Consider the following 27,679-nt stretch of genomic DNA (forward strand, 5'->3'; position numbering starts at 1 on the left):
CCGCATTTCGGGCAGAAGGCAACAGCCGTGGACTATTTCAGTCAAATATACAAAATGCTTACCTACTGCCATGGCCAAGTTTGCTCCACTGGGATCAGTGCCCTACACGTACCATGCGTCACCCTTCTCCCATCACCCTCAATAAACTGTGCTCATGGTAACAAACGGCAGTCCGTAAGGACATCTGTCTTTCACAACAGTCACCTTGGAAAACCTCGAACCAAGGGAGACTCGGCACCCTCGACGCTGCTGGTGCTGCACCAGGCCCTCCGACCCCACAGACCAGGCCAGCACCCAGCCGCACATCACACACGGCTCCCATGCCCGGGAACTGGTGGAAGCAGGCACAGAGAGCAGGGACCTCGAGGGGGTTGGCTTTCCCACCTCCAGCAGGAGAAAAGGAAATAGATAACCGTCTTGAAAGCGACACAGTCACGGTAGACAAAGGGATGCACCATCAATTCAGAATGGTAAGACTCCCATTCACGTTTTAATGGCGGTACAATCGCAAGGCCAACACAGCATGAGAACGTGCAGAACGCCAGGCAGCTATAACTAATGACTGGTTTTCCTAGGTCATGATTTCTAGATGAAATAATGTTTTCTTTTAGGCAAAATTGCTCAGTCTTTAAAAAGAACAGGAAACCATGCTAAAACAAATTCCTACACCAAAATTGAGCGCTGACGTAAGGAGAACGATCAGAGGCAAGGCATGTTTCAAACACAAACCCCTCATTTATAACGGACAAAGCCAGTAACAAGTACACAGTCGTGCAAGGGTCTTCAAGTACAAACCCAAAACACCTTGAAAACTGCGTATTTTGTAGGCGATTCAGAGAAATCAACCATGTCAGCTGTCGGGTACAATTGCCACAAGAACGCATCTCGAATTAAGTGAGTGTCTCTCCACAGACACGTATCGAAATCAAGAGGGAGCGCAGAGAAACAACCATGGAAGAAATTTCCCAAGTCCCTGGCATGCTGTCGTTCCTCCCCAGGCCCAGAGCGAGCACGTACATTACAGAATTCAAGCCCGCCCCTGGTTTCCTGTTGAGAGATAACATTCAGCTACGGCAAACGTGCCCCGGCCAAGGCTCCGGCAACCTCAGTTCAACAACAGGGGAAAGCACCACAAATCCAGAGGGCATCGTCCTGTCGGCTGCCTACACGTACGCTGGCTCTTCCAGCCACTGGTGGCATTTCTTTTTTGACGAAGGTGAATCTGCACTCTGCCTTGCAGCTTTGTATTATTCATTACATAATTGCTATGTTTTATTAGAAATATGATCTATTATAACCTTGAATACGGTAACTTAAATGACATTGAAAATTAGATTATTCTGATTATTAGAGAAGTGAGAAAGGTACTAAACATTTGTAGGGCTGATAATCAATCAGTGTATCCATCTGAGTGCAATAAAAATCAATCAGGAGCTAGTGCGTTTAAATCTAATTTTTTAAGCATGACATTTTCTTCTGAGTTTCTTTTTTAAATGTCACCCTCTTCTACAACAGTGATTGATTCTATCCCCAGGGACAGTTTACTCCAACTGTTTTATTCATTGCACTGAGCTCTTATATCCAGTCTTTTCTAAATATCAAATTAACGACAACAATAATATTTTCATCAAAATGTGAAATTCAGAAATACACACTCATGGAATCAAAACAGCAAGAAGCACGATAGTACATTTAAACTGGTCCAAATACCAGGGACCTTTTAGCTAGCAAGCAGTGCATTTTATCACAGAAAATGGTAGAATTTTGTGCCACTCCACTTCTCTTTTTTTCCCCCCAACAGAAGAGGAGGCCCAGGATCTGCTTGTTTAAAACATAATTCATTTAGAAATGTTTCAGCAGTGAACAATGAATCACTAGCTATATTGAGTCCGTGAGTAATTACCTATGCCTCCAAAATAACCTTATTAGGCTATTGTAAGTATAGGGGAGACCTTTGATTCCTATAGCCTAAGGGTCTCTATTTTTCCATTCATGCACAGGGAATTTATATGGTTATATCCTATTATAACCGACGAAAGCAACACATCTCCCGTTTATGTATGAGGACAACTGTGGGGTTAATATATCAAGAACTGAGTTATAAGAACAGGTTTCATTAGATGAATGAACAATACAAATGGATGCTCCACAGCTTTATTTAACTGGCCTGAAACCTGATCTGTGGTTTCGAGGATTCCATCAGCCTGAAAATTTTATTTCTGACATGAAATTTGGCGTCTGCTATTGTCACATCCCTGAAATATTAGTAGGTGGAATGAGCAAAAAAGGAGTTTCTAGTCCCTTGAAGAAAAAACAACACTAACTGACCTCAGATGTAGGACGAAAACTGGAAGGCCAATGCAAGAACAAGAGGCTGAGAAAAATCCCCCTTGAAGACAGCTGAAAGGTATGGCTTTGGTATTCTTTTTTAAAATTTATTTTTAATATTATTTTTATTATTTAACTTTACTGTCATTTACAAATTCCCCCCCCCCCTCTTTTTTATTTTAAGACGTCCAGAAGCAAACCCAGCAGCTGTCAGACTTGGGATATCTAGAACTGCCAATCCAAGACCTGAAACAGCTGCTGACTGAAAAAAAAGGGGGTTCTAAAGGCAGATTTGGCTTGAATGTTGCAGATGGCTCCATAAAGTGCTTCAGCGGGGAAAAAAAAAAAAAAAGAGAACAACCGAAACAAACCCAAGAGCCCATAAACTGTTTCCAGGTCTATGAATATACTGCTAACGCCCACCTTTACATTGACTATAGTATGTCAGGGCTGACTGTAGTTCTGTAGAACGTGCCAAACACAGTAACAACGAATAAAACAAAGAATAAAAATCAGGACTCCAGAAATAGAAATTAAAATGATCCCCCCTAAAACAGGTCCTAAGAACAAATAAGAAATTGAAGTTGCAAAACCAGAAAGACAGCAAACAAGCGGAACAAACCTAGAAGAAAATGTGGTTTGCAGCATGCGGGTGCAGGCAGGCGAGGAGAGACGACAGCAAGAGGAGCAGCTGAGTCGGAGCTAGGATGTACCGAGCACAGAATCTGCACTGGGGGCTGAACTGAAAGCAGAGTCCTTGGTCTCCCCTGGTAAGGGAGTACCTACGTACTGCAACCAGCGTAGGCGGAGAGATGTGATTACACATTTAATGATAAACTGTTTTAAATAGCATTTGCCCAGTGATTTCCATTTTCAAAGCGCTTTAATATCATCAACTAATTGCCAACGTGAAATAGGATAATCTCCACACTCTTAGAAGATGACGCTTAAAGAGCTCCTGGAGGTTGTTAGCATTAACAATTGCAGGCAGAATAAATCACCAATATTGCCCATGAAGGCCCACCAACATATCTGCGATGGAAATAGCCTAGCCATAACCGTTGACTACACTGAAATTCGCTCGCTGGAGTTTCCACCTGTAATTCACACAGCCATCACTTCAAGTTACTTAATATAGCCAGAAACCCCCATCTGCGAGATGGAGCGTCTCCACAGGCAGGTCCCACAATGTCCCCGTGCATCTTGTGCTGCTGCAGAATTAATCTACACAGCTGTCATTCCCTCCTCAGTCATGCCCTGCCCCAAGTCTCTTTCCATATTCTGCGTGAAATCAGTCACTTCCCTACCCTCAGCGTAAAAAACGCAGTTTTAATTAAGATCTCCCACGCCACCTGCACCAGGCTTTGCAGAGTCATAGCATCACCAGTGTACATGGCCAGTCGCCCTTCTTCCTGCTCAGTGGAGAAATGGGAAGGAGAATCACTCCATCCTGGGAGGTTTCCCAAACTCGCAGGGCTTCTGCAGGTAGCCCACTGCCCAGTGCCAACCTATGGCAGAATCCCCATAAAATTAAAACCCTCAGGGAAATGAAGTATTGTGCTTACTGTCTACGGTTTCGACTGCCAAAACCCCAGTGGATTTACTAGTAAGTCCTGTGGCAATCTTGATAAAATTCTGCGTACAGCTGGTTAAACTGAAATACTCCGGGGAACAGGAGGACGGCTTTTCTGGAATTGCAGTGTCCTAACACATTAGCTAAAAATATACAAGACCACAAACACAATGCGATTTTTCTTTCTCTTCCTTACAGCTGAAGTGACTAAGAGCATACACAGCAGCTGAAAAACAATTCTAAACAGTCAGCCTGAAATTAAGTTTCTATTAAGCTATAGTGCATTTGTTTTTCCACAGGCAGGGTGAAGAAAAATCCCCAAATTTCAAACTCTGAACTTTCCGTCAGGAGTCACTAACAGACCATTAAATCTGTCTCATCTGATTTCAGCTGTTCAAGTGCCCTTTCGAGCTACCTTCTTCTCAAAGCAACTGCCCTTTTGAGCTACAATCTTGAAGCCTGGTACACTAACTAACTCTTTATGGATAACCGATTACAGGCAAAATAGCCCAAACCTGACCTTTCTCTTCAGGGTCACCAAAAGGTAAATCAGTCTACTCATCTACAGATATTACATTAATTTCTCTTTGGAGACAGCCATGGTGGCACGATGTCTCACAACCGGGAGAAGCTGGGGTTATCCAAACTCATCAATTCAATTCGCTGGGCATTATCGTGGACCGCTGATGGCCAGGGAGGCACGCAGGTGTAAACCAAGACCAGGCCCTGCGCTGTATTCCTGCCCGCCGCCGGCCTGACCGTAGCACTTGGTACACTCCACCTGCTGCAGCTATTTCACTTCTCATCCTAACGTGCACAGAGGAGAACATGACTTGCTTTTCACTTAACTGGAAAGCCACCTACCGTGACAAATTGCAGCCTCTTTCCTGACACCACCATTAAGAGACTCCAACAAAACAACTTTCAGTAATAAGCTCATTCATTCAGTGCAATGAACGCGTGTCAGCTATGGGACAAATCTAGGCTTTCTGGTTAAGTATGATAAAATAGACTTTACAGGACAGCAAATGGAAAGGCTACAACTCTGCCAGGGGAGGAAGAAAGGAGGTGAGCTGGAAGGCCCCATCCCCCTGCTCTCGCGCGGCCGCTCAGCTCCCAGAGCAATGGCTCCCTGGAAGCAAGGGCAGGAGTTTAGGAGCAACACCAAGACAGTGCACCACCTGCATTTCTCCCTTTTATTAAGGCTGGTTTCATGCAGCGAATGCAGTTTGGCTTTCCCCAAATAGGGTTCAGTCCTACGTTATTTACCAGAATTAAAAACAACAGCCCCAACTTCTCATCACTGCTGGTTTTGTCTCGCCGTGGTGCTACTCCACCGATCGCAGCTGAGTCCTATTAGTGTAAAACTACAGTAGCATAGTAGGAGATCAGGTCTAATATCTGCATCTGCAGATAGGTAACACCGCGTTCGTACCTAAGTTTCATTTCTTTGTTTTGCCCCCAAGGCTAAATTTCACATTTGCACCTCCTGGTGCCTTGTGCCATTGTGTAAAGGTGCATCTAGAGCGAGAGCTGCCAACTGACAGCACATCTGAAGAGGCTCGCGTGCACAGCGCACTTCTTCAAGCACAAAGAACACATTGCCTCCCGCAACCGTAAACTGAGCTCATGAAGGCGGAGGAACAGTTGTTCCCAGCGCGTTTTGAGAAGGGGAGCCGTACTCTTGAATCGCAGCGTTAGCCTGCATTACAGCCACGGCAGCTTGCAGCCCTGGCCTCCCGCTAGGCCAGCGATCATAAAAGCAAAGAAATAGCTCCGCTACTATTTACCTATTCCTCAGAAGCTAACGTGGAAAATGCGCCATTATGAACTTACACAAGTTCTTTCCTAAGGAAAAAGGTTTGTTAATACTCCTACTACTAAAAAAAATACATAAATTAAGATCAGGAGGTAATTTCCAGCTCTTGCCATGCCAGTGCTGGATCCTGGAGCAGTGGGCAGGGGGGAACACGGAGCATGTGGCTCCACAGCCATGCTCAACCTCCCTGCTGGCTGAAGCCACTCCACCAGGAAACACAGCCTGGGAGCAAAAGGAGGGAAGACCTGTAGGACTTAATCGGGTGGACTTCCAAGCACTGGAAGATCAGCTGACAAATATTCCGGTTAAGCCTGGCCCTAATGCCCAACGCAACTGGTGGGCATGCGTCTGCACATGCCGGTGGGCTCGGTCTGCAGCTGGGTCTGGTTTATCTAATTAATAGTGCCTGTCATTAACATTGTTTTGCCGCTACAATACTGAAAGAACGGTTTATCAAATGGTAACATAACATGCCGTAACAGTCCCATTGCATCTGACTGCTCTTAACATCTTGTTTGTTTTCTCTCCCTTCCCAAAGCTGAGCAATCGGAACAAACAGTCTGCAAATTTCATGTTGGGGTGGGGTACTTTTTTTAAGATTACACTGTGCTTTTTTTCACCAACTGTAACCTAAGCGGGGGGGAAGGAATGAGGTGAGGGGACTTCTTTTTCTTTCCATCCACAGGATTACAGGAGGGCCAAGCCAAGCCAAGCCAGCCAGCAGCCCCCAGGCTGGCAACGTCACCAGATTCCCAGAAAAGCACTGCTGAAGCTGGCAGCTGACACAGGTAAACTAGTTTATTCACTTTCAGCTTTAGCATCTCACTGCCCACCCCGAAATGCTACGCTGGCAAGCTGAGGCACTTGAAATGCCCCTGCCTCCCAGGTTTTTTTGGGCAGGATGGCCCTTTCCTACCATGCACGGCGTGACTCGGTGCCGAGCCCCAAGGGGGTGTAACCTGCAGCAGTGGAAGCCCAGATCGCACCCCGGAACTCTGTGTCCGGGATAGCAGCAGGCTTTAACACAACTCTTCAAAGCAAAAAGCACCTGGGAGACAAAGGCTGTTGCTTGTGTGTTTAATAAACACTGCTCCATCCATAATTCACACGCAGAAATACTGCTTTTCATCTATTAACGCAGGCTCTCCGGACATCTGTACTCCTGCTTTATGCAGCGGCAGAAGCATCGTGGCATTACGGGGTCGAATTCCCTTAACACACCTGCAGCAACCTCAGCTGTTTCAGCACTCATGTTAGGACATGAATCACTCCACAAGCCTGAGCCTAATTATCAGACTGTCTATTTTGATATATTTTATCTTTTATGCACAATGCCAAAGAAGTTCTTTAAAATATGTTCCAACTGATTTAAAAAAAAAAAAATTGCTTTCTTGTCTGAGACTTAAATTCTGAAATAGCAGGAGTAAGTTGACCAAATTATTTAAAAGAAGGCATGCTAGTAACTACAGGGCTGGCTTAAAGAGCTTAATTCTGCCAGACAGAGTCAAGCAGTATCAAATCCTGATTTGTCTGTAAGATCTTTTAAACATCCCCAGTAAAGCCAGCACATAACCTTTCTACGTTAAGCACTTTCACAATACACCAGACCAGCCTGATGTAGAGATCATATAAGGAGCAAAGCAGACAGACACTTGTTTCCAGGAAACAGCAAGATACTAAAAAAAGCAGCCCTTTTATTGTTGATTTGAAATCAAAGTGATTACTGAGGCTTCTGCAACTTCCAGCGCAAGACTTAGTGCACACAAGGGAGTTCATTTTGAGAAGGCAAGCAGGCAGCAGGTCACCACAGAGTTAACTCAATAAAATAATAATTTCTACTTGGATAAACTGACCTAGTTTTCCCAGACTTCTCTGTGAAAACAAAGGATGCAACTCGGACGCGAGATGACGTCGGAGAGGGAAGCCAAGGGCTGGGCAAGGAGTCTGAATTCGACACACAGCTGGCCCTTAACCAAATGAGGGTGGTGGTCCCCAGTTGACATTAAAAATGACTACCCAGTATAGGGCTAACTGGCATTATTAGTGGTTTCTAGTCCCATCTTATCTCGCTGATGCCGATGACAAAGCTTTCACGTCCTTCCACAGTGTGGGACTGGGCCTGGAACTCACCATACACAGGTTCGGTACCTCCTTCCAGCTAGGATGATCTTCTCCAAGACCCGTGGCAAGCGCCTGATGCAAGAGGCACTTACAAGAGGCTTTTGATGTGGTCCTCAGGACACTGTTCCTGGGCTACAACCCCCTTGGGAAGCACTGGCTGAAAACTCAGATTTCCAAAAGCAGAGCTTTATTCAGTTTCTGAAACGGCCAATGGACACCCCCTTCCCCAGGCCTCGTGGCAGGCACAGCACAGCCAAGTCAGCCAGGGCCCAGGACACACAGCACGCAGGGCAGGAACCAACAAGGATCCTTCCTGGCCTCCCTCGTAACTCATCCTGAGATTTTGCAAATCTGAACACAACACAATGCCAATAACTCTGCACTTCGGGATTCAGCCCAGTGTTATTTTTCAGCGAAACTCTGTTGTGCTGGAACACCTCCAACCAGCTCAAGTTAAACAATTTGCCCAGAGAATATGTTCAATGAAGGGGAAACATAAAAGTATGCACAGAAAGAGGCCTGTCTCCCCCTCTTTTCTAATCCATCACATAGCATTAGAGATTAAATACTCATTAAAAATCTATATAATAAGCTGTTAAGACAGGATATCTAGTGATTCCTCTTAATTGCCTTATTCTTCCCACATCCCAGTTTCTAAGGAACATTTTTAAATGTTCCTCCTCCATTATTGCAAGGCCCATTAACCACAAGGTTTTCTCCCCTCCTCGTCACCCCAGCCAAGAAAGAAGACCCCAAAAATCATGGGGCTTAATACTGCATACCCCATGGGAGGCAGCTGACGTGTCTGTATGGTTTTTATGTAAGTTCACTCCTTGCCATGCTTGCATTCTGGTAGGAAAAATGTTCCTAATAAACATGTGAAATAGCTGTAACTGACTTAGAAAACAACAGGAAACGTTGCCAAGAAAAGGCTTTCACTCTCTCTTTAGGACAAGCAGGATTTAAACCTTTGCAGAATTAAAGGAATAAAATATTTCTGCTTATTATCTTCTCTCCCTGTGCACTTTCCGCATTGTCATGCAGGGTTGAACATAATGGGATTTCCTTTTCTAAATAACAACAATCCTCTTGCTTTTATTTATTCTCTTTTTTATTATCTGCACTCCTTTTCAATTTAAAATTATTTCCTGGATGTTCTGATTTAGTAGCAGCGTTCATCTGAAGAGGCATCCAAAGAGAAACAAAAGGTATCTATTGAGGTTCTCTTCCAAATTATAGAAAGGGGCAAATTGAGCATCCTTCTTGTAGGAAAATGCTGTCAAAAGGCTCTTATGAACTCACATCTCTGCGTATCACCTGTTACAGGGATCTGGATCATATGGGTTTGATTCCTGAGCTCCTCAACAAGACACCCAGATGGCGTGGCAATGTACAACGTGCACTACGAGCCCAAACACACGCTGAGCTCTGGACCTCCACACCGATCTTCCTGAGACAACTAATGTGAAACACAAGAGCCCCACCTTGCTCCCTGACCAAGAGAGGCAGACCACTATTGTCAGAAAGCAAACCAAGCTTCACTAAATCTAATGTTCCATCTTCCAGTATCAACGACTCCTCTGTATCAGAAAAAAACCACTTGGATTAAATTTCAGAAGTGACACTTTTTTGAGTGGCTCTTCCCTGCTGTCTCTCCACTAGAATCAAACCAAACTGTGCCATGGTCACCCAGGGGAAGTGTTATAGCAAGAAAAACAGGGGGAAGACAGTCCTTGTATGGAAGGAGCAGCTCACACAGTGCAGTTAGGGATGCTGAACACACAGGGTGCAGCAGCTCATCACAAAGACATTCATTCATTTACTGCTTCCACTACAGCCTCTAGGTTACAAAATGGCTAAAACCGGTGCAATGACAATTTCAGCTGTTTTGAGATATAGAAAAAAACCTCATGCAGTAGCCAAAATAAACAATCGATTTTTAAAACAATAAAAAATAAATTTCAATCTTTACTCTGCCACTGGGACATCCTCTAAAAGTACACAACATACAAAGCACGTAAAAGTACTATGCTTTGTAACAGCACACGCAACTTGTGGGTTCTTTTAAATGTAATACTACTCCCCATAAACTCCTGCAATTCCTGGTAATTTCCATTTTTCCACCTTCTTAAACTGTGTTACCATTTCCGTAATGCAAACAGTAGCCAGCAAGTTAGGAGTTAAAAAATAAAAACAAAGAGACCCCAAGTCTTTTTTCAGGACAGATGGGAAGAAGCAAAGGATTTGCAGCAGAACCCATTGCACCAGGGCTGACTGACAGCGGGAAACCTGCTAATGATGGGAATAGGAGGAGACGGAGTAGGTGAAAACAGTGTCCCTGGATGGGAAGCCAACTATCTGCTGGTGCCCAGGGAGTAAAGTGCCTCTCTCTGCCGTAGAGGGAGAGCACCTGGCACCCCCGCACCTTCTGACAAATTGCACGGCTGCCCGCTGCTACAGGAGAGCGTGGTGATGCCGGCAGTATTTCTAAAAAGCTCTCCCTTACCTTTCAGTGTCATTCGATTCAGCATTTCTGTTTGTGACGTTTTAATCCACCCTCACTTCTAAGTTTTCCTATTTAATTCAATGCTTCCTTTTCAGGCTCTCAAGTTTTCTGGTTAAGAGTTTCCCAGGTTTAAATACACCAAGTTCTGACTCCCAGAAAACACTGATGGTGGAGCATCAACCTACTTAACATGGGGAAAAAACCACTCTCAAATGCAAGATGGTAATCCCTCTTCCCACATGTTTAAAGATGAAAAATGTTTAAAAATATAATGTGTTGAAAACGATACAAATGTAATACGCTTTGTTAGTCTGTCATTTTAAATGGTTTGTAAAGTCCTCCCTCAGAGGACGGGATTTAAATCATTCATTAACCTGAAGCCGATCGCTTTGTCCTGGAAAGGGGGAAGAACATGGATTTCTCAGATGTAACCCAATTTCCTAACAGAAACAAAAACAACCTGATGAAATTCTGTTACCAAATTCATCTCGTACCCCAAGCAGAAGCGTAAATGAATTAATTACAAAACGAGCTCTGTCAGCAAAACCTAACTTTATGGGGAGTTTTTAAATTAACACTTCACTTGCTTAAAAGTTTAAAAAAGAAAGAAAAAGAAAGAAAGAAAGAAAAGTAGGTCAACATGTTTCCCCAGCATGTCTTTCTGACTCCATTAAAACTGTCTGTCAGATGACTAACCATGCCTGTAATCCAACTAAAAGCATGTTTGCTTTCGGTTGCACTTTTTGCCAGGGGAAAGGGAGAATTCCACTTAGCTTTAACTCTGAAATTCAAGTAAATTTCTCCAAAAGTCAGGTGATTTCCTCACATTTAAGTACTGAATCAGTTTCTATCACCAATAAGCAACTGGTTATGGATGCACAGCACTGAGAAATGACCCAGCAGCTGATTAAATGCTTACCAGCTGCAGGCACTGCCTGTAGGGCTTTAAACTACAACTTGTTAAAAGTCGGTTTCAGAGCTGGCATCTGACTGACAGACTTTTCCCAAGACCTACATTTAAAAATTTAAGAGCTTTCAGAAACATGCAACCATGCAACCAACTACTGGAATAAGGTGAGATGGGGCAAAACTGTTTCTGTTCACTTTGGGTCAAAGGAAACCAAAAATCCTAATGCCCTATGATCTGCCTTTTTCCTTTCATTAGCATTAACAGCAGAGTGTTCTTTAAGTAGGACAGAAAGGGTGTTACTTCTACTGCCTGTATTCTAAGTTGAAAAAATCCCGTACACTTTCCATGCAAGCACTGAAGAACTAGAGATTAACTGTTCCAATGTATTTTAAATTGAGCATGCGATACCAAGTCAAACTAAAAACAAATCGAGGCTATTTTTAGAGTCCTAGGGCCAGCATCCCAGCAGGAGGAGCTGCAACGTGTCAGCCGGCTTATCGCAGGCAGGGCAATGGAAAACTCCCTCTGCTCTAACAACTCACACAGGGCGGATGAAAGCAAGCCATGAGAGCCTGACAGCAGCAGAGGGAAATCCACGGTCTCATCTACTTATGTAGAGATCTTCCTAAAACGTCGTTGAGAGCTTACTGGTTTCCCAGCACCTTCTTTCTATCTTCCGCACCATCGGTGCAGAGTTGCTCTCCGCAGAGAGGCCAGCGTGGCCTTTGCTCCTCTGCCCTCTGCAGAGGCACCCATCCTACCCGTCTCCAGCAAAGCGAGCACCAGGAGAACGACGACCGAAGTTTGCAGATACAAACCATCAGGAAGATGTACGCATCCTCACGTGTTCCTTCTAAGGGGAAGGACTAAACACGCCTCTCCTCTGATACCGAGTCATTCAGGCATCTTTGGGTTGCTGCAGTTCAGACTTCCCAGAACTCTTGGGAACAATTTACTGCATTTCTCATGAACCTTGGCTACTGCAGATAACATTTTCAGGTTGGCCTGACAACCAAATAAGCCATGTTTAGCTTCAAGACTCAGGACACTGGCAATTTGCTCGTTCCCAGACTGATATTTCTCTCATGGACATTTTTCCATCCTTCAGATTTCAACATCCCAAAATAACAGAAAGCTTTCAAAGGGAGAAGAAAGCAGACAAGCCACAAGGTGCCAGTATAGGAAACACAACCTGCATGGCACAATGGCAATTAGGAGAAAGAGATGCATCAAAGATGCGCCGTGCTCCCGAACAAGAAAATGATCCGAGTGAGGAATATGAAGCAGTGAGCTGAGTGCATAAAGGAAGAATGGAAGCTCTGAAACAAAGCTTTTGAGGTCATGGGATTGGGGTCTCAGCAGTTATGTCTGCATGACCAAGCAAGCGTGGCCTAAGCCCCGTGCTTTGGAGCGCATGGGCCGGGGAGGGATAGGCTGTCTCCGGATTTCCCATCTGCTATTAACAGCAGCATTGCCCAGCGCAGCACAAGGCAGAGAGGATAACCCAGGGTTTTACCTGCCATGGAAGCAGTTGGGACACTAAACTCAGGAAGAGGCAAAAGCTACCTGCAATGGCAACACGAATGCATAGAGCCAGTGTCTTTACATGTGTGATCCAAAATAACGCTACAACTCCCCCACGCACACCCCAAAACCAAAGCAGGGGGGAAGAAATAACAGAAAAAGGCCACAGAAACAATCAGACCCATGTTAAGAAGCAGCTTTGTAAGACATCTGCCCAAAATGCCTTTCACTGGGAAACTGAAGAAAGCAAAGCACGTGATGACCCTTTAAACACCTCTAGGGTGTGAAATGAAAAAATGGGAAGTTCCGCCTGCGCCAGTGCCACTAACTGTCCTCACAGAAGAGCAGGACCTCTGGAGGAGGTGGCACGTGGCTGAACCCCATGGAAACCTGAGCTGCTGGCATCGACAGACAGGCACTAGCCACTCCACGGGCTGTGATGAAACGTGCTCCCTTAACAGAAGAAAGGGTTCAAATCAAGGCCGAGGACTCTGCTAGAGCCACTGAACACGTACTCCTTGGGAGTGTGCTGCAGGTGTACGCAGAAATTAGACTGTGGGTGCATTACACTTTACACTGGCTCCAGTTATCTCTGATTTCACCTGTAATGGAAGAAAAGTTACTTGTACAAGGCCTCTGCCATTCAGCTGAATTTCTGCCACAGGACGAGATCAAGAGGCGTTCAGAAAGTCCACTAATACCTAATTGACACCTTTTCCTCTCTTGAAGCACATCTCTTTGAGAGCACAGTCAGGTACTGCAGTACAAATGATTAGCATAACAACTTCAGAAGTGTCACAACTTTAATAAAACACCTTGTTAAGCGAAAACGTAAGAAAGGCACACATTTACAGTCGCGGAGGACTGGGATTGATGGAGGCAGACAAAGGCTGCAGGGAGCACACGAGCCCTGGTAACTTCTGCCAGGATCTGTGTTGTCATAGAGACAGCGGAGAGCGATGAAAAGTTCACCACGGTAGCTATACCTTAGTGAATAAGTCTTAATGTAACTTCCAGCTGAGGACATGTAATCAATCTCTGTATGAGCTTATTGAAGGAATTCCCTTTATGCTTACTCAGTCCTCAAGAGCCTCAAATGAGGGAAAAGGTTTTAAAATATATGTATTTTACTACTTATAAAGACAAGCCAAGGCATAGTGCTTCTTTTGGATTAAGGTGGGGTGGAGAGATAACTGGGGTTTTTTTGAATAAGAAATTACATAAAACATGAAAAACTTGATAAAGACATTAAAAAAATAAAGGATGGAAAAGGTAATTCTAGGGCAGCCCGGCAAGATTGGCCACATTCAATAGTGTCTCCCCCTTCCCTCAGAGGTGGCTGCAGCCCTGGCATCTTACTGCCGTTCTTCTTCGATGGGGTTCAATCACCTTGTTCCCTCTCATGCTGCAAAACACAGGCGTTTCTTTGCTCTCCCTTCCCTCTCTGTGCCCTTCTCCTGGCATCTCCCTCCCCAGTGGCATTTGACCCCTGGTTTATCTTCCTGCAGGGCAGCAGCACCCCTTGCCCCTCGCCCTGGGCTCAGTCCCACCACTTGGGAGGTACGGGACGCTGGAGCCAAGAACAAGCAGCACAGAAACAGTGCCAGGGGTTGTTTATTGGCCAGGGTCTTCCATCCTTAGCTTACACAATTATGGGTTTTCTACACAAGAAATGGGAGGGAAAAAAACCCCTTGCAGCACTGGCATGTTATGGTTTAAAGTTACAGCTATTTGCGTAATGTCTTCAAGGCAATGAACAGAAGTGAAAGAGAACCTTGGGACGTTACCCACACTTTTCCCTAACATTTGAGGGTATAAAGATCAGACTAATTACCAAACAGTCTTGAGTCGAGCAGGGTTCACTAATCACGCTCTGCTTGAGGAATTAGGAGAGAATTCATTTAGCCACATCATGAAAGGTGCCAATAAATTGTTCAGCTGGAGAGTTAACATAATAAAAAAAAAAAATCATTTTTTATGTTATTTTCTTTAGCAGTTTATTAATTGCTGCCTGAAATACTTTTCTGAAACACAACGAGCTGCAAATGAATTCATGGGCTATTAATCTGCTGTACATGGCACTGGAGGGAAAGCTCATTAGGTGAGTTGATGCAATTACTGCTATTACATAACCATCTTCACAGAACATAGAGTAAATTATGAATAATAACATTCAATCTAAGTTGCTCCTTTAAACATTAAAGCTGGCAAGTGAAAGCTATGCAAAATCAGGGGGAAAGGCTAAAATACAAAAGAGGCAGACCGCAAAAGACGAAAAGAAAAGCAGATCTGCTTCTCTGAAGACACCAAACCGATGTGAAAAGCAAGAGATGTTTGTTTAACCATGGGAAACAATGGGCAACAAGTAGACCTCAGTTCTCTACAAGAGAATTTTAATTGTATATAAATCCTTTTCAGCCACCCAGCATAACAAAGTGTGCATTATCTCTGGCAGAGGACAGACTGACACTAGAATACGGTGGGTTTTGTAGCAGGAAGACCCTTCGTGTTGGCTTTGCTCTCATCTTAAAAATTCTTCCCATCAGCAGTACTGAGCATTTGGCATTAACTTTTGTAAGTTCCCAATTTCTCAGCACGAAAAAATAAATACAGGCATTCCTATCTGAGCAGCAACTGAAAAAAACCTTCCCAACCCAACCTTAATGAACAAAATGAAAAATCTGTGATTCATATGGCTTGCTCACTGTTTCCCCACTATCTGTATACTCAAGTTTTTAACTTGATCGGTATTTTCACAATTTACATTTTTCATCTTCAGAGCACTTACAACACAAGTCCCTGTAACAAGGCTCATTCTCGCCTCTCAAGATAGGAAAACTAGTCTAATCAGCTTGTAGTGTTTAGAGAGAGTAATTAGTCCCAGGACAGAATTCAGGGTTTTGTGATTTTTCAGTCTGATATTTAGTTCGTGCCTCTGGAGAAACCAAGGCGAGTCAGCACGTGAGGCCACCTGGCTGGAATTTTTGAAAAAGCCCCCAGCCACTGTGTGGTATTTAGGCATCTAGTTACAAATCTAGCCTGTAGCAAAGCAGAAGCTATTCCTAAATCCAATGCTTTCTGCTGGTTAAAAGGAATAAAGATACACTTTAGTTCTGAGTCAGTCTCTAAACAAAGATTTTCATGCATTCTTATTAATTCACTTTAAAATTACATCAGTGGAATCTGCATGAACTTCTCAAAGGCAACTCCGCAGACTAGCCCACTGGAGGGGGAATCGCGCTTCACTAAGGAGTCTCAGAGCAAATGAAACAGAAATAGAACATAAAAAATACAAACATGACAGTTCTTCAAGTTGATGCTTCCTGGTTGTCAATTTAAACCAGAATTAAAATAAGCAAATCAATTAATTCTATTGTTCAGTGGCAGAATGTAATCATCTGTTCCGAGAAGCATGAACATTTAAACACCGTAAGACTTCGAAGTCTGTGACAAAGAGTAACAGACATTGCTGTGCGAGTTTAAAAAAACCCAGAAATACAGAGCACAAAAACTGGATTCTCTCTACTTCATGGTAATTCCCCTGCGTTCCCTCCCTCCAGGGAGGTTAATTGTAAGCAGATTTACAAATCTGAACATTGCTTCAGTCACTGAAGCAATCGGGAACAGTAATTCCGTGCCTTTGTTAAAGACTTTGCCGTAACACCTTTATAATTTTGCTCTATCAGAGCTCACTGCAGATGAGGTTTATGCCAGTACGGAAGGCTTCTCTGCATCACAACCTGGTACGTGGGCTGGGTGCGTGTCCGAGGGGGACCCCGAGGATTATCAAGCCCAGGGACAGTCCTTGCTGCCCGCAAGTTATATAGAAGGGGATGGAGGTGGAAGAGGGGCCGGGCTGGGCTGAGCTGAGCAGTTATGGTAGAAGGCAGCTCCGTTTTCCTCCCCCTTGTACCCTGCAATAAATCCAGTTTAGGTTGTCTTTAAGGGCAGGCTTCACCTTACAAAACGTATGTTCCAGCATCCTGCTTGAAAGAGCCCATTATTGCTGGAGAGTTTAGCCCAGCTTCCCGCGTGCTCCCTTAATTGCGGGAGGCAGCGCCGAACGCGTGACCCCTCGCCAGCTCCTGAGGACCGGGGTCCGTGCTTCCAGGCAACAGTGTGCTTCTCGCTGACACCTGGGGTCAGCCCAGGGATGGTGCTTCAACATCAGCCTAGAGATCACGTAATGGAAGGGCAAAGGTTAGTTTCCTAAGGCTCTCCATCACATAACGAGCCACTGTCAGCCTCAGCAGCCTTCTCCTGTCGGCAGCAGCCAACAAAAATAATCTTGTGTGATCACCATTCGACTCTACATGTTAATTAAAAACAATTAGCAGGCTGGGAGGGTAAGAAGGATATAAATGGAGTGGGGATCGAGGTCTCCGCTGCACCTACGCACCCTTGAGCACCCAGGCTGAACTGGCATGGGACAGCCAGAGAGCACAGCCACAGCCCGGTGCCTGCTGGTGGAGGGGGCTGGCTCCCGGCTGTTACACGGTGAGGGACACAAGCTCAGCAGTTTCTGAAGGAGAGGGATCAGATGGAAGACAGCAGGGCTTTATTTCAAGCTGTGTTTTGCCCTGCTGTAGGATGATAAGGCAGCCATCACTATGTTGTTACCCCTCACACCCTTTGTCTCGTCTGTTTGGAGCACAAACTTTTTGCAACAAGGACTGCGCAATGAAAGACAGTTCCGACACTAGTGGGATCCAGTTTCGGTGGGTCTTGCAGGTATTATCACAAGGCAAACAGCTCCACTCCTGCCCTGGAGCCTTTCTTCTTGTTGACCTCTCTTGATCAGATCTGGGCAGTAACACAGGGTGGAAGATAACTTTTTTCCCCTACAAAGAAATGCAAATGTGGTGCATTCCTTCATCATCTCACTTCATTCTCGAAAACAAGATAAGAGCATACAAGAAATGCTCAGGACCTCTTCTCTTCCAAAACACTCTACCTCCATTCTTAAAACCTTACTTATCAGGCTGGCTAGGCAGCCAGTTCTCATCTCATCTCTGACGTCTGTGTGTAGCTCATTAAGCTCAAAGGGAGTCGCATATGCAAGTACTTTTGCATGCCCTTCAAAAGGCAGAACAAATAAACACCGGACCGTAGTGTTTACACACATTCTGTATACTGAAATGCTGCATTTACTGCTCCTTAGCTCCGGGGAACAGACCGTGGGGCTCCTATTCCCACCACCATTACCTGCCCCATTTGGGACTGGTTTGAGCCTTGTAGGCTTGTTTCCCTGTGAGATTTCTCTGATCCTTTTTTCTGCCCTTTGTTCAAGGCTTTCCCAAGGTAACAGAACTGTAAGAAGACAGAAAACCAAAATGTAAGGTACTGGGGCAAAAGAAAAACCTCTATCTGGTAAGAGAAAGCCCCCTGACAAATGTTACACAAGCTTCTAAAGAAACGGAGTAGAAACCCAGAGACATGTATGAAGGAGGGTCAGAGAAGAAAATAGTTTTTCAAATCTCTGAAGAGATGAAAAGCTCCTGTTTATGAAGGGATAACACGGAATAACTTCAGACTTAGTTCTTAAACCCAGAAGACAAGACACACTGCATTCAAACTGATGACATTTAAAATAATTTCCCTATTCCTTTGCAAATGCCTTCTACAGAAATGCAGCCCGAGGACATCCCTGGCTTCTCCCTGGTATCCTCTGTTCCCCCTCCAACCTGCTATCCCCCTTTGCTGCCTGTAGTGGTTTGAGATAAAGGCAACTGCCAAAGGGTAATTTCACTCAGTTCACCCAAGGAAACAGGCAGAACAGAACCTTAATTCTTGGTGGCAAAGCGCCAGCTACCCTATGGGAGAAAACAATCCATCACCTAAAAGGCAGTAAGTCTTTATACCTTACCCGAAGGAACTTCAGTGAACAAGTTAGAAATAGTGCTGATATTTCCAAAACCTACTCTGATGTGACGTTACCGCATTTAATAAGATTACAACTTCACGTCAGCAACAAAATCCTTAAGAATTCAAGACCAACAAGCCCTCAGGTGAGAGAAGTGTTTTTTCTTCTCTTCCAAACTGCATCATACTCTTTTCATCAAGGAAAAAAAGCTTCCTGTGCACAGATATATAAGAAGCCAAATACCTATCAATAAAATCCTTCTCATTCAATCTTACACCTTTGTGCATCTTTGCATTCAGCGTGCCTTCTCCTTTACTCCCATCCTGGGCTCCACTCCAGTAAATCTATACGTAAGTATAGAAAAGTGCACTTCAGGCACATGAGAAAACTAAAAGACCCAACAAGGGCAGTGAAATCATCGCAAATCCTAAGACCTCCTCCCCAGTCACTTGAAACTTGATGTTGGCCCTTTTCAGTAACGACAATTCCAAATTTTCATGAAAAGGAGCTGGAAATACAGCAAAATGGCCCTAAAGATGTAACGGGTTCTCCCTCTGCTCCTCAATACTCTGCCTCGGAGAGAAGGAGTGGGTGGGAGAGAGAAATAGGATGCAACCAGGAGGGAGCAGTGTGTGACTTTGGGATCTCTTTGGCTCCTGCCCAAGTATGGGGAAGGGAACTACTGGGAAGTGCCACACCATTCAGGAAGGAGAAATGCTGAACATGATAACTGGTTTAACACAGTTCAGTCATAAATGTCTCATCAGTGTCTCTTTTTTTTTTTCTTCCTTCGATCTTAAAGTCTCTCCAAGGAACTCCCGTGGGTGAATTAGAGTAAAGAAGTGGTGTTGGGCAATTTTTCTCCCTCTCATGTACACACTGCAAATTTCTGCAGTGTTTATTACTGGAATTGACCTACTGAAATCAGGAATGTCACTGACAGAGGTAAAAACCCTCAACAATCAAACAAATCACTATACCAAAGACTTTTTTGCTACTGCAATCACTCCCATCAAAACTGAGAACGTTTCAGAAGCATTATCCCATAGGGATTTGAGGATGGCTTTTTTAGCCTAAGTTTCATGCTTGACAGGGATATCAGTAAGCTGGAAAAAGAGAAAAATCCCAGATACATACCTAAATATTTTAAAATGTTAATCTAAAGGGCAAACCAGAGATTTCAAGAGCAGAATGGAACGGAAAATCCTTTGGGTTTTTTGGTGCACTTGGGCACTTTTACATAGTCAGGTTTAATGGCTTTGCAGGTTTAGAAGAGGATTTGCCAGCTTGTTTCACCTTCCGTGGAGGCTCCAAGCGGTAAGAACAGAAGACTCAAGGTCTTTGCACTGTCCGTTTTGTAGAGCGGCACAAACTGGCGCTACCGCTAAAGAGGGGCCTCTGGCACAAGCACCTGCACTGGCGCGAGGGAGAGGGTGCGAGGCTGCAGGTGGCTGCTGTCTGCTGCACAAGAGGCAGTGGGGGAGCCCACGTGAAACAATGGCCTGGGTTGACAACAAGCCCAGAAAAGCCATGAGCTGGTCTGCAGGGCAGAGGGAGGACTAAAACCAAGCTTAGGCAGCCAGTGCTGTTCCCCTTACACCCTTGGCCCAGTAAGCCATGTCTAGAGCAGACGGGTGATAATCCAACCTTCACACAGCATCTGTGAGTTTGTTCTTTTAGAAAAGCTGGCAGAATTACCCACTTGGGCATTCTCACACCCACACTGGGTGGCCAGACCGTGCAGGCAGCACGTTGAACAGAAATTCTTAACTTTTAGGCTCCAAAGTTCAGGACTCAGAAGTTCGTAAAGTACGGGTCTGAGGCTGTGTGTAAAATTCATACCCCTTTCTCTGCACACGATTGCAGACACTGACTTTGATCACATAATTGCGTAATATTTTTCTCCCTTGGGACTGCCACATACACGAAGAGTATGACAAACAATAAATTGTTTCTGAAGACAACTTACATTCTTTGGACATTCCCACTTCAAAGCACTTCTGTAGTCTGCAGTACTGGCAGCGGTTCCTGGTAACTTTATTGATAACACAGTTTTTATCTCTGTGACATGTGTACACCATGTTCTTCTGGATACTTCTGCGGAAAAAGCCCTGGAATAAAGAAAAAAAGAAATCAAACTTTTGAGCTTCCCATAACCCTTAGAGACAGGCACTAACATTGCTTTAAAATAACAAAATAAGTTCAAAGTTATGACTGGAGTATGGCATCTTTAAAGACTCAGTCTTATTATAATTTAGTACTGTTTCTTGCAACATAAGACTCATCTCTTAAATAAAAACTCATTAAATAATGCAACCTAAGGCCAAAATAAACAAATCTAGAACTGGTAACAGCATTCAGGAAATGAAGTCCTAGATTTTACAAAAAAGCTCAAATAAAAATGGTTTGGGCTCATGGACGTAGCAATGAATTGGGCAAACAACAGCCTTCCCAACAGATCCACCTGAAAGTCAAACACCTGCCCAACAACCGACAGCCGCTCTCAGCATAAAGGCCCCTGTCTAGTTTTTGTTCCTGTAGAGATTCTCTAGTTCGAAGTCTGCAGGTAAAAAGAGAAATAATTTGAACCTCAGGTCTCTTAGCTGCTGGAACTCCTACAGCAACTAATGAGGCATCTGCAGGTGGAAGAGTTCCGTGGAAGAGTTCCAGCACCAGGTTATTGAGTTGTGAACTCTTAAGACTTGCCAATTACAGCACTTTTTTTTCCTTCTTCTTCAGACACAGCTGTGAAAATAATCAAGTAATTACAATGATCTTACAAATGAGTTTTTTGTCTCAGTCTTCACCAGCAAGCACTCAAGCCACACCACCCAAGTCTCAGAGGGCAAAGGCAGAGAATGAAGAATCGCCCACTAGAGGGAGAAGACCAGGTTCAAGATCATCTGGGGAACCTAAAGTTGCACAAGTCCATGGGACCTGATGAGATGCATCCATGGGTCCTGAGGGTAGTGCCGGATGAAGTTGCTAAGCCACTATTCATCATATTTGAGAAGTTGTGTCAGTCTGGTGAAATTCCCACTGACTGGAAAAGGAGAAACATGACTCCCATTCTTAAAAAGGGAAAAAAGGAAGTCCCGGGGAACTACAGGCCAGTCAGTCTCACCTCTGTGCCTGGCAAGATCATGGAGCAGGTCCTCCTGGAAAGCATGCTAAGGCACATAGAAAATAAGGAGGTGATTGATGACAGCCAACATGGCTTCACCAAGAGCAGATCGTGCCTGACAAATTTGGTGGCCTCATACTACCAGGTCACAGTGTTGGTGTAACCAACACTGTAAGGAAGGTTACAAAGGAAGAACAACCGCAGTTATCTACTTGGACTTGGGCAAAGCATTTGATACTGCCCCGCATGACACCCTTGTCTCTAAATTGGAGACACATGGATTTGAAGGATGGACCACTCAGCGAATAAGGAATTGGCTGGATGGTCATACTCAAGAGTTGCGGTCAACGGCTCGATGTACCAGTGCAGACCAGTGATGAGTGGTGTTCCTCAGGGGTCAGTTTTGGGACTGGTGTTGTTTAACATCTTTGTTGGAACTAGATGACCTTTAAGGTCCCTTCCAACCCAAACCATTCTATGATTCTGTGATCTTGAACAGAAATTAAAGAGAACTAGAGGTCTGGTTTGTACTTAAGGAACACCATTTGACTGGATTCCTCAGTCAGGAAGTAAAAGAGAGAAACCCAGCCATAAATAGCAAGGTTAGCTGGCATAGAAAAAAAGGCAAAACCCAAGTTAATTTCTTTATCTGCACTAAAAAACAAGGTTTAGATATTATCACATAATAATGAAGAAAAAAACAGATAGGATTACTTTAAGCATTTTAGAGCTCAACCCACAGATATCCAGTGAAAGTATTTCTGCAACAGACATCTGGAAATTTGACAGCACTATTTAACCTTCTCACTTAGATTTCTGAAAATCATTTCAGCAAGCACCACGGTCAAATTTCAGTCAACACCATAGCATTATGGAAGAATAGTTAGCACTTTAATATTTGTTGGAGGGCTTGGAGAGGTTAAAACTGCTCAACCATCCACATGTTTATACCCTACAGGGAAGCGGTAAACTCCATGCCACAGACAATAGCTCTGTGCCCACAGTGCATTTGTCAAAAAATGCGATCACGGCAAACTGTAGAACTGGCTCTCCTAGAAGCACTCATCGAGATATGCGAGTAGTTCAAAAGCCAAAAAGCCTATCGTTCAGAGTTAACAGGGAGAGTTTCTGGCCATATGATGAGGGAGTGGTAGGGCAGGCACAGTCAGTAAGGGCTGGACATAAATTCCTTGCGCGCCCAACATGCTATAGATGCAAACGTTATGAAAATACCTCACATTCACTCAGAACTGAAATGTGCCTTCTTAATCATGTAACCCCTGGCAATAGCTTTCTGCAACTCTTGCACAGGCAAGCCTCATCCTGAGGTTAGCTCCCCTGATTTGGAAGATACTTAGTACTACCATCAAGGAGGTAAATAACAACTCTTCACTTCTTTCATTTCCTTAAGCTACTGGACACAGAAGAGGAATTTAAAGCTATTTGTTTAGAAAACGAAAACCTTCTAAGTTATCAATGACACTGGCATTTTAAATCCCATAGTTTTGATCATTAACACTTCTTGAAACTTTGCAATGGAAAGTATTCCAAGCGTGTGTACATTTGTTTACTTGCTGAGAAGAAAATTTATGTTAATGTTCACTTTCTGGCTTTGACATTCCCCGAATTGCAGTGCCTGGCTCTGCGGTAACTGCTGACAGTGCTAACCAGAACAGCGAGAAGTCTATTGCATCTATTTTGGTTTAATTCAACAGACGGAAAGCATGAGCTGTGCTGATACGAGGGTCTCTGTATGGCTTATTCGGCCACCACCTTTTAGTTGGGAAGAGGTAGGGGAAGTCAAGACCGGTAGCTTCCCTTGCAGCCACCCCAGTTTAATCCAGTGCTGCATGTAAATTCACACCCACAGTCACCAGTGGAATAACTCTCCCACCACCAGCCTGATAGGGCAAGAGAGAAAATGGCCCAAATGAACAAAAATTACCCTCCCGTGCAGCACCTGTCTCACCACACTGAACAACTGGAATAATTAAAAAAAAAACCCAACAGCCCCAAATCCTTCTCTCTGCCTGCAAATGCTTTGGGGCAGAGTCTGACGTGCATCCCTGCTCAAGAGACTCTTGGTCTACTGACACAGGCACGACTTGAAGTAAGAGCTTCAAAAGTTTTTTAGTTGCAAGAAGTTTAGTTTTCCCAATGCAGAGAAAAAAAGGAAAGAGCCTCCTCCAAATATACTTGTACTCCACCAAAATGTAAGCAGTAGCAAATGGCACCCACTGTTTGATCAGCTGTTCTGACATTCAGACACAGGTTCTGCATCCTTTGAACCTAGCGTTTAATTACAGCCCATCCGGAAGGAAAGCAGAGGAGGCAGTCTCTGTCCTTACCAAACAAAGTTGGCCACACAGCCCAACAGAAAAAGGTGATCCAGCTTCTGCAGACAGCAACTATAAAGCATCCATGAACTCATTACTAATACAAAAGGCTTAAGAAACTCAGAAAAAGCAAATCTCCAGGTCAAAATGAAGACAGCTTCTTCAACAGCCTAAACTCCCTAGGCAATGCCCTACACAGAGTGAGCGATAGATGAGGATATTAATTGTGGAAGCTTAGACACTTGTTCCACAAATTACTTTTTAACACCTGTATTTGATTTTCTTCCTACAGTTACTAATGAAACAGAAAGAAAATGATCCTGTTTACGTAAAATATACAGGTGGAAAAAAGACATAATGTGATCCTGCTCAACACTAAGGACCTGTTTCTCAACAGTAGGATCATGCCCACTCCTCAAGTATTCTTCCGTAAGACAACACTTGGGTACTATTTCTACTAAGATTTGTGGCAAATTCATCTTAAAACCTCAGCAATTTGTCACTGAAACCATTTTGAGGCCGGGTTCCAGGTAGCGCACATATTATACAGTGGCCCGTTCACTAAAAATAGCAACATTAGAAGCAGGCTTAAGTTTTCCTCCAGGTGCTTTTTGTCAAATGACCTCCATCCGATCTCACAATCTCAACACTTTCTTCAAAACCAAGAAAATCTGAATGTGACCTAACCTTAAGAAGTTGTCAGAAACTTCAGAGACAGCAAACCACCACTGCTTATAAATTAATGGAGTTCAAGTGCCTCCTGGCTTTTGGAAAACAAAGCTACTACTTACTGTAAATACCTTCACCTTGAAAGAAATCTGTTCAGCTGAATATTTACATGAGCCATTTTTTATGCAAATATTTTACCATCCCATCCAAATTTACACCCTGTGATGGGAGATGAGACACTCCTGTGCCAAAAGCGAGCAGAAATTATTCTTCCTTTGTAATTTAAAATGCCTTATGAATATATAAAAAGAATATTCTGTGAGACACAAAGCATTACTGTCATACATAATTGTTTTCGATAGCACCTACAAAGTACTTGAATTTAAAGTAGTGGAAGCTACTGAAGGCCTATTGCTCCAACATTCCTTTTATCCACAACTTGTGAAAGGAACATGGATCTTACGTTTTTATTTTAGCAGAGACAAAGACAGCTTTGCAGAAAACACACTTATGAATTAATTCCGTCCTTCTGAGATGCTTTTACTGGCATCCTTGGCGCAAAGTATTTTGGACAAACGTTTCAATTTTTAATCTCATCTTTTCTGCGTGCTAGGCCACGCTCCTCCCAGGCCCACCAATCTTGTTATCTTAATGGATGACAGATAGAGTATCACTCTGACCACGCCACATTAGGCGTCCTCATTTACCGAGTGCAAGGAAAAAATGCTGAGTATAAATTATTCAGAAATCTATTGTATCAGCGTGTGTTCTCTGAGCATCCACCACTGGCAGAGCAGACAGATTATTTTTCACTTTTAATTGTGTTGATATCTTATCTGCTGCACTGAAAGCAGAGAGTGATAGGTGAAACCGTATGTATTAAGCAGCAAATAAACCCAGTTTACCAGGTCTATTGCTTAGAAATAAATAACCTCTTTAGTCACTTTAACTTCAACACAATGCCAAAAACCCCCACTTCATTCCACTCGCCACTTACTTCTGTAGTTTTGGCCTGGTAGTGTGTCAAAATCAGAGGCTTCAGTAGAGAGCAGTAGTGCCTACAGAGACTATCAACTATTTCAGTAGTATTTTGAATGCCATTATGCCACTGGTTATCTGAATACAAAAGAGGTCATTAAGGATGAGCCCTCAAGATAATGTTGAGTGTTTAAGCTCATGAAGCCTTACAGAATTGTTAGCATGAACTGCTACCCCTACATATCTGATAGGGAATCTATAAAACCCCCTCTCCTTCACTGTCCAGTTCATTCTGGCAAGTCAAGATGATTCAGAGCTCAAGTTATGCGCACTGCATGAAGAGATGGATCATTTGATCTCAAAAATGCCTCAAAAATATCTTGCCAGCATAGGGCATGCCAAATCTCATTTGCCGATGTAGTGGGCTTACAAGTTGAAATCTTGCTCTGCAAGCCAGGGACAGGGTAATCAGCAGAGAAGGGCTATTGCGAGCTCAATCTGTTTGAACAGCCTGCTTGGTTCATCTGGTTCAGCTTTGATTACCCCCAAGCACAGGCAGCCAGCTATGACTCCTGCAGAATAAGAGACCCGTCTTTGGTAAATCTGCAAAATAAGCTTCCGAGTGAAGTGTGTTGCTGCTTTATCATAAAAGAAACAAAGGAGTAGGGAAGACTTTCCTACGGTACAGTTTATCAGTCATTTATAAACTCTGGCTGAGCTCTGAAGGGAAAGATAAACCCCAGTAACAACCCAAAAGAAAATCCAGCCCACAACATACCTGAAACCTCTGCCTTCTGCTTTGTTCTGAACCAGGGGCTGTAGAAATAGGTGCCTTTTTTACAACACAAATCTGTGTGCGATGCACAGCCTCTTTTCAATCTCTGTATTTTAATCATTCAAGATGATTGATTAAATCATTACCCCTGCTAATCCTGTAAAAAGTACACAGGCAAGGTAAGGACCCCGTTCCTGCTCTCTCTGGAGCACCAGCAGAGACATTTAAGGTCTCTCTCAGCAATGAGACCTGCACAAAACTACTTTGTCCTGTGTCCAGGGAACTGCCCAGGTACGCTCATGAATTGAATATGGTTTGTACTATTTTTATTACAGGTAACAGCAGTCAAGGAACCAAAAAGCTCCCTCATCACAAAGTCCTGGCTGGATCAGCGGTCAGGTTAGGGAAGAGATATACAAGTTTTAGATGTTAACCAGGATTATTTGCTTGGAAAGGCCTTGACAACATGCAATCCCCCAACTGGAGCTGCATAGAAAGGCTTATAAAAGACCTAAAAGCCACGTCATACGCTGTTAAGTGACTCCGTGAGGTATAAAAGACACTGCAAAATGGCTGCAGCCAGAACACGAGACCCCACAAGTAACAACAGCTGCCAAAGCAGCTATCTAAAAGGAAGCTAAAATGAGCGTATTCCCAGTTGCACAGCACTTTTCCAGGATGTCTGCACTGTCTATCATGCTTTGGAAGTCACGGCTTGCAGAATAAACAAATTAATTGTCTGACATTGTGGCTGGAAACCACCGCCGGCACAAAATGGAAGCAGCTACAACAATAAGTAGAGGAAGGCTCGCTGCCAGGAAGCAGGGAAATTGTGCTGATGATGTATGTCAGGGCAGGACAGGCAGATCTTTGCAAAAACAAATGAATAAACATTGTTAAATGTCAATAGCTTGTAGCGAGCACCTAGAGATGCCAGCCGCCCGGCAGCAGAGCGGCTGGGCACCAGCCTGCTCTGGGAAACGCTGTGGCTTTGTCCGTCGTCGCGGTTATTTCCAGAAGGAAGTCTCTGCTCACCATCCGCATTTCACCTCGTCTAGCCATTTATTCTGCAGATGAAGAACAGCCATAATCTTCCATAGCTGAAGTAAACTAAATTTGCTATTGAAATCAGGATGGTTTTGGTTTTTCCCCC

General features: G+C 44.0%; 1 protein-coding gene across 1 annotated transcript in view; it reads right to left on the bottom strand.

The window, feature by feature from the left end:
- Positions 1-27,679, bottom strand: part of RARB (retinoic acid receptor, beta) — a gene marked incomplete at its 3' end in the record, with an annotated part of 63,945 nt that overhangs the window by 20,916 nt on the left and 15,350 nt on the right. Inside the window, exon 2 of the mRNA XM_010146760.1 lies at positions 20,614-20,755. Coding sequence (XP_010145062.1) covers positions 20,614-20,725 — 112 coding nt within the window. The remainder of the gene's footprint in view (positions 1-20,613; positions 20,756-27,679) is intronic.

Source organism: Eurypyga helias, unplaced genomic scaffold (genome assembly GCF_000690775.1).
Source record: "Eurypyga helias isolate BGI_N326 unplaced genomic scaffold, ASM69077v1 scaffold15092, whole genome shotgun sequence".
In the NCBI taxonomy this organism is placed as follows: Eukaryota; Metazoa; Chordata; class Aves; order Eurypygiformes; family Eurypygidae; genus Eurypyga; species Eurypyga helias.